Source organism: Podarcis muralis, chromosome 13, assembly GCF_964188315.1.
Source record: "Podarcis muralis chromosome 13, rPodMur119.hap1.1, whole genome shotgun sequence".
Taxonomy (NCBI): domain Eukaryota; kingdom Metazoa; phylum Chordata; class Lepidosauria; order Squamata; family Lacertidae; genus Podarcis; species Podarcis muralis.
Genome location: NC_135667.1, coordinates 46,785,174 through 46,793,171, shown reverse-complemented (window position 1 = coordinate 46,793,171; position 7,998 = coordinate 46,785,174). Strand labels below are relative to the sequence as shown.

General features: G+C 51.0%; 1 protein-coding gene across 1 annotated transcript in view; it reads left to right on the top strand.

The window, feature by feature from the left end:
• Positions 1–287: 287 nt before the first annotated feature.
• The window catches only part of WNK4 (WNK lysine deficient protein kinase 4), a 59,956-nt gene continuing 52,245 nt past the window's right edge, over positions 288–7,998 (top strand). Inside the window, exon 1 of the mRNA XM_077917540.1 lies at positions 288–925. Within this exon, the coding sequence (XP_077773666.1) occupies positions 368–925 (558 nt within the window). The 5' untranslated portion in view covers positions 288–367. The remainder of the gene's footprint in view (positions 926–7,998) is intronic.

Here is a 7,998-nt window from a genome sequence, read left to right as displayed (position 1 = left end):
CCGCCACATTCCCGTCTAGGATGGGCGCGCAAAAGCATCGGCGCGCCAGCTTGGAGAGGTAGCGGGTGGCGCGCGTGGGGAGTTGGACGGCGGCGCGTCCTGGGCAGCTTGGGGAGGGGCGCCGTCGGGCGAGTGTGGGGAGCTGCCGGCTGTCTACCTTGGGAGAGGGGCGGCGGTGGGCGGAGGAAGGCGCCGGAGGGCGGGCGGAGGAGAGGCGGGGAGGCGGCGGCGGCGGCAGGACGGTGCCTGGAGGGGGCGGTGCCGCGGCTCCCGTCTCCGGAGCGCACGTAGCGGCCGCAGGGCGCACGGGCTCAGTCGGCAGGCGCTCCTTCTCCGTCCCGGGTGCCTCGGCTCGCCTCGCCGTCCGATGCTCATGCTGCGGGCTCCCGATCCGGGCTCGGGCGCCGGAGCGCTCGTGGCCCAGCCCGACGGGGCGGCGGACCCGGCCGGCTGCAGCGTGGACGACGAGGCTCTCCAAGCCGCGCGCCTTCGCGGCCGCAGGCTGTCCGGCCGCCGCGGCTCCAACTACAAGATCAGCCGCCGCAGCTCGGCCGAGCTGGCGGCGCTCAGGGGCTTCGACGGCGCCGACGCGCCCCGACGGGAGCTGCAGGCGGCGGCGGCGGTAGCTCCGGCCGGGGCGCCGCCGCTGCTGCCGCCGCCGCCTCCCTCCTGCGCTCCTGCCGCGCCCGCGCCGGGATCCGCGGGCAGCGAGAGCCCCCGCGAGGCCGCGCCGTCGCAGCCGCCCACCGAGCGCGATCACTGGGAGCAGGAGGAGAACGAAGAGGCCGAGACGCGCGCCGTGGCCACGTCCCCCGACGGACGCTTCCTCAAGTTCGACATCGAGATCGGACGCGGCTCCTTCAAGACCGTCTACAAGGGGCTGGACACCGAGACCACCGTCGAGGTGGCCTGGTGCGAGCTGCAGGTTGGTCAGCAACCGGTGGGAAGGAGGGGGGGGGTCTCGTTTTGCTGGGGGTCCCACTTTGGTTTCAGCCTTTACCTTCGAGGCTCAGCCTCTGGGATTTGCTGGCAGCTCGGAGCAGGGGAAGAGGCGCCAAGGAAGAAGAGCGCCTCTGAGCGCGTGCAGAGTGAATTCCCGCCAGCTGCAGCCGCGACTTAGCCAATTAGGGTTTTGTTTTTGAAATTTTTTTTATTGGTTTTCATAACATTATAAACAAACAAACAAACACATAAGACAAACGCATAAATCATAGCCTTATTGAAAATTACACTTGTTAACATTGTTAAGTGACTTCCTCGCTTCCCCTTGGTTGAATTTCATTGCATGTCCTTTTAACGCTTTCCCAAATCACAGTTCTTATAAAATTTAACTTCAGCATTAACATCCTTAGGGTTTTGAAGGGCTTTGAGGCTCAGGGAGTGTCCGAGACGCAGCCCCTCTCTTTTGGGGAGCTGAAGTGTAAGGTAAAGGTAAAGGGACCCCTGACCATTAGGTCCAGTCGTGGCCGACTCTGGGGTTGCGGCGCTCATCTCGCTTTAATGGCTGAGGGAGCCGGCGTACAGCTTCTGGGTCATGTGGCCAGCAGGACTAAGCCGCTTCTGGCGAACCAGAGCAGCGCACGGAAACGCCGTTTACCTTCCCGCCAGGGCGGTACCTATTTATCTACTTGCACTTTGACGTGCTTTCGAACTGCTAGGTTGGCAGGAGCAGGGACCGAGCAATGGGAGCTCACCCCGCCGCAGGGATTCAAACCACCAACCTTCTGATCCTAGGCTCAGTGGTTTAACCCACAGCGCCACCCGCATCCCTAGCTCAAGTGTAGGGAGAGAAAATAGCGGTGCCACAAGAGCACAACCCCTGGGAACAGCAGTTTACCCTTCTCCGAGCTACAGTTCCCAGCACCCTTAACAAATGGCAGCCCCCAGGATATTTGGGGGGAAACAATGTGCTTTCAATGTGCAGTGTGAATGTGAAAGGTTTAATGTCAGGGTGTCTGAAGCTCTGAGACCCCTTGACTGTTGACTTAAGTTTTTCTCACTTAAATCTTCCTCGCTTTCTTCATGCCAGCTGGCACAGCTCTGCTTAGGACTTGCTCTAATGTCCCACCATTGTTTTCTTTCTTTATGCCCCTTCTCTGGAGTCTGCTAGTTGTGGTTCGTCGATTTATATGGGCTTAGTTCATTCCGGTGATTTCAGAACAGAAAATTCTGCTCAATGTTGGAAAAAGATCTCTAGCGGTTAGGTGTGAAAGTCGCCCAAGTGAATCACTGCTCCGGTCGTCCATTCATTCCAGGAAACAGAATGCCAAGATTGGGTCAAAATTTATATATATATATAGAAAATGACAGGCACTGCATCCAATAAGCGTATTTCTAAAAAAGGGGTTCAATAAATTAGAAATTGGGAGGCGAGTGGTTGCAGGGAGAACCCTGTTAGAGATGGAAGAGACTTATTTACCCCGTGGGACTAAGGTGAGAATTTCTGGCATCTTCTTCTCATCTTGGTGGGGGGGTGGGAGAACCAGTGGAGCTCAGGTCCAGATGAGGAGATGGAGAGGAACAGGAGCACCCCCCCCCCATCCCTTGAAGAAAATCTGCCTGCTTGGCTGGTTATGAAAAAGGAGGGCAGGCGATATCGCAAAATAATAACATGTCTTCTGCACAGCAAATTGTTGTATGGGCTTCTGTTATGCATCTCAGAGGGGAACTGCAGGTTTCTTTACTGGCTGCGGGATACAGATGCTATTGCTGGCTCACAGACCCATGGGATGTAGCTGTCTGCCTGCTTTCGTTCTCTTTGTTGCTATTCTGGAAGACGAGAAGCCAACTTTGCCCTCTCCCTCCAGATGTGATGGGGCGGGAGGGGAGGGGTGTTGTCAAAGCCAAAGGGTCCAATATTTAGTTCTTCCCTTCTCTTCCTCCAGAGGTATAGTTCTCAAATCTACATGATCATTGGAAATACACTCTGCACATGCTCAGAGGCACACCTGCATTGTCACATTTTTTTCAGGGCTGAGCCAAGGTTTGGACGCTGGCTTTAAAGCTGACTCTGGGCGCAAGGTCTTTTGAGACTAAAGTTGTTGCCGTTCCGTGATGGTTTTGAGTGAGGCTGTTTCGTTGGCACAGCTTTCATTGCTTATGGACTGGCATGGAGAGGAAGGGAAGGCAATGGAGCTGGCTGCCGCTTTTGTGCAAGCTGTGTTTGCCAGAGGGATTAATTTGGAAGAGTTCAATGTGACTTGCTTGGCACCGCAAAATCGATCATGTGCCATAAAGGTGTATGAGGCAGACAGAGTCTCCTGCCTCCCTCAGTGCTTTGGGAAATGTGTGTGTGTGTGTGTGTGTGTGTGTGTGTGTGTGTGTGTGTGGTTGGTTGGAACAGGTGCGAGGAAGGGCAGAATTTCTTATTGTGTTTCCAAAAATGGAAAAATTACACACCACCCCGAGTTGTTGTTTTTAAAAAGTGTACAGACTGTTACGATAGCTTTTCTGTAAGGATAGGTAGCAAACAAGACCCACTCAGAGCTAGAGAAATCCTAGGAAGTTGTCCTGGCACTTTTTGCGTTGTGCCTAAGAAGTTGAAATATTTTTCTAATCCTAATTTGAAACTGCCTTCCGCTTGATTGAGTTTTCTGGGAAATTCAAACGCCTATGTACCAACCTAAGTTATCTGAACAGAGGATTTTTAAAAACATGCTCTGGCCAAGATTAGTTCTACTCCCGAGTAGACCTTTTGAAATTAGAAGGCACCGGTGCTATTTTTCTAGAAAAAGAGGCACCAGAGCTCACCATGAAAGTCTCCCTTGTTCTCTCCTTGTTCTCCTTGAGAGGAGGCCGGAACTGAGTTCCTGTGGGTTCTGGCTGAAAAAAAAAATGCCCTGGAAGGCATAAATAACTTGGGTATGTTAAGTTCAACAGGTCCACTCTTGAGTAGAACAACCCTATATATTCAGAGTGGCTCAGCTGGTAGAGCAGGGGTCAGCAAACTTTTTCAGCAGGGGGCCGGTCCACTGTCTCTCAGACCTTGTGGGGGGCCGGACTATATTTGTGGGGGGACAGGAGGCGGGCAGGTGTGGAGGATTCACTGGTCCTGAATGGGGTAACTGTGCCCCTGAAGGACCAGGTGCGCAGCCTGGGAGTCATTTTGGACTCACAGCTGTCCATGGAGGCACAGGTCAAATCTGTATCCAGGGCAGCTGTTTACCAGCTCCACCTGGTACGTAGGCTGAGACCCTATCTGCCTGCAGACTGTCTCGCCAGAGTGGTACATGCTCTGGTTATCTCCCGCTTGGACTACTGCAATGCACTCTACGTGGGGCTACCTTTGAAGGTGACCTGAAAACTACAACTAATCCAGAATGCGGCAGCTAGACTGGTGACTGGGAGCGGCTGCCGAGACCATATAACACCGGTCTTGAAAGACCTACATTGGCTCCCAGTACGTTTCCGAGCACAATTCAAAGTGTTGGTGCTGACCTTTAAAGCCCTAAACGGCCTCGGTCCAGTATATCTGAAGGAGCGTCTCCACCCCCATCGTTCTGCCCGGACACTGAGGTCCAGTGCCGAGGGCCTTCTGGCGGTTCCCTCACTGCGAGAGGCCAAGTTACAGGGAACCAGGCAGAGGGCCTTCTCGGTGGTGGCCCCCGCCCTGTGGAACGCCCTCCCATCAGATGTCAAAGCGATAAACATCTACCTGACATTCAGAAGACATCTGAAGGCAGCCCTGTTCAGGGAAGTTTTTAATATGTGACATTTTAGTGTATCTTTCATCTTTGTTGGAAGCCGCCCAGAGTGGCTGGGGAAATCCAGCCAGATGGGCGGGGTACAAATAATAAATTATTATTATTATTATATATTTTGGAGGGGGAAAAACAAATTCCTATGCCCCACAAATAACCCAGAGATGCATTCTAAATAAAAGCACACATGTAAAAACACACTGATTCCCAGACTATCCGCTGGCCGGATTGAGAAGGCGATTGAGCTGGATCTGGCCCCTGGGCCTTAGTTTGCCTACCCATGTGGTAGAGCATGAGACTCGAGTTATGAGTTCGAGTCCCTTGTTGGGCAAAAGATTCCTGCATTGGAGGGGGCTGGACAAGATGATTCTTGTGGTCCCTTCCAACTTTGCAGTTCTGTGATTCTGTCCTCAAGAGCCCAGTAGAACAGTCGCCCTCTACTGAACACTGTTTCCATCCCTCGGCCTTTCAGTGAGAACAAAGGTAAAGTTAAAGGGACCCCTGACCATTAGGCCTAGTCGTAGCCGACTCTGGGGTTGCGGCGCTCATCTCGCTTTACTGGCCGAGGGAGCCGGCGTCCAGCTTCTGGGTCATGTGGCCAGCATGACTAAGCCGCTTCTGGCGAACCAGAGCAGGGCACGGAAATGCCATTTACCTTCCCGCCGGAGCGGTATCTATTTATCTACTTGCACTTTGACATGCTTTCAAACTGCTAGGTTGGCAGGAGCAGGGACCGAGCAACGGGAGCTCACCCCGTCACACCGACCTTCTGATCGGCAAGTCCTAGGCTCTGTGGTTTAACCCACAGCGCCACCCACGTCCCAGTGAGAACAAAATGTTATTTAAAATGAAGGCTCTCTCTTGCATTTATTAAACAGTCTAATCAGTCCTGCAGCCAAAGATCAGGCTGGTTCGCACGAATCAAGATGTAACATGCAGCCCTTTCAGCAATCCTCCCTCCTTGGTTCCCCCAGTCATATTCTCCCACCCTCCATAATATTACCTGTCCAATATTTCCCAATATTTCGGCCATTTAGCCTCCATATTGAGCTTTTTCTGAGCTTTCGCTTCCATCGGTGACAGCCACCTTGGAGTTTTATTTTCCAATAAGTCCGTATATCTTATCCAAACATTAAACAATGCTTTTCTAACAATATGGTTTTTAAATGCTTTATGCGCTGTGACCTTGTCATACCACAGATATGCATGCCATCCAAATACATTGTTAAAACCTTCCAAATCCAAAATGTCTGTGTTCTCAAGAAGTAGCCATTCTTTCAACCAGCAAAAAGCTGCTGATTCATAGTAAAGTTTAAAGTCTGGCAGGGCAAATCCACCTCTTTCCTTTGCATCTGTTAATATTTTAAATTTTATTCTAGGCTTCTTGCCCTGCCAGACAAATCTAGAAATATCTCTCTGCCACTTCTTGAAACCGTCCATTTTGTCCACAATTTGCAATGCCTGAAACAGAAACAACATTCTAGGCAATACATTCATTTTTATCGCAGCAATACGGCCCAGCAGTTTTACCTGTCCAATTCCTGCCTCCCCCCTTCAGCTCAGTATTCCCTCTTTCCTTCAGATCTCTGTCTCCACCCATTCTTCCCCCAAGTTCCTGCTCCTCATCCTGCTTCACTATTCTGGGCACCTTGCCCGTTTCCTCTCTGCCGTCTAGGACTCCTTCCCACTCCACCGCTCAGCGTTCAGTCTTTCTGCCTGCTTGGGACCAGTTCCCTGCTCTGGTCTTGCGAAAGGACATAGGGTCTCCTGTCTCCAGGTTCTGCGTGAGGTTTCTCCCAGCCGAAATGACTTTCCCCCTTCCCTCACAGAAGCAGCAATATCTGCTTACAGTGCTTCTGCTGACACCCTTCCCTGAAGCAGGTAGAATGTTACGGAAAGCCTGCATCTTGGCCCCTATACCGTATTTTTCGCTCTATAAGACGCACCAGACCACAAGACGCACCTAGTTTTTGGAGGAGGAAAACAAGAAAATAAAATATTCTGAATCTCAGAAGCCAGAACAGCAAGAGGGATCGCTACGCAGCTGTTCTGGCTTCTTGGATAGCTGCGCAGCCTGCATTCGCTCCATAAGACGCACACACATTCCCCCTTACTTTTTAGGAGGGAAAAAGTGAATCTTATAGAGCAAAAAATACGGTAATCTTTTTTTATCTCACCTCCCATTATTTCTTCAAAATGTAACCACTCATACCCCTTATTTAATATTTAGTTTAATAGTGGCTGAATTTTTGAGTGCTGTCCATGTAGAAAGGCTGGGCCATTATAAAGAGATTTAAAGGTAAAGGGACCCCTGACCATTAGGTCCAGTCGTGGCCGACTCTGGGGTTGCGGCTCTCATCTCGCTTTATTGGCCGAGGGAGCCGGCGTACAGCTTCTGGGTCATGTGGCCAGCATGACTAAGCCACTTCTGGCAAACCAGAGCAGCACACGGAAACGCCGTTTACCTTCCCGCCGGAGTGGTCCCTATTTATCTACTTGCACTTTGACATGCTTTCGAACTGCTAGGTTGGCAGGAGCAGGGACTGAGCAACGGGAGCTCACCCCATCGCGGGGATTCGAACCGCTGACCTTCTGATCGGCAAGTCCTAGGCTCTGTGGTTAACCCACAGCGCCACCCGCGTCCCATAAAGAGATTTAGTGTTTCTTAATTGATCGGTGATGTGGTATTGTTGCATTGTATTATTTATGCAAATTGATTTTCTCTGGAGTTAAAGATCTGGTTGGGACAAACCCTGCTATGCTGAGCTCTTCTTTTGCACAATTTGTATATGGTGTTGATAATGTGTGGTTTGCTGTACCTAATACCTAATGCTGTGCCTAATAAAGGATATTTGATTAGAATGTTTGTGAACATTTCATTCCAAACCAGTCCAAACCAGTAGTCAATGTGGGAAGAAGTAGGTTGGCAGCGAGCTTGGAGGTTGACAAGTGCCACATTTTAGCCTATAAAATATACAAATATGAAGGAGGTGGTTGCGTCTTACGCATGTCTTCGTTTGCTTAAGGTCATTATGAAAGGCCAAACATTATGTGTCATTGGTGCATTGAGTTAAAATAAAGGTAGGACAGCTGAGGCTGGCATTTTGGAAATTTATTAATGTTTAAGTTTCGCTCTTTTCGTTCCAAGGGTGGCTAGGGCTCGTTGCAGTTCACCGGGCCCTGACTACACTGATACGGTTCACGTGTATGTGGTAGGAGAATATGAGCTTTATTTTGCCCGAAGTTTTCTTTTCTACAGACGTTTGCATTTTGCAGCCAAAAAACGGGGAGAGAAGCA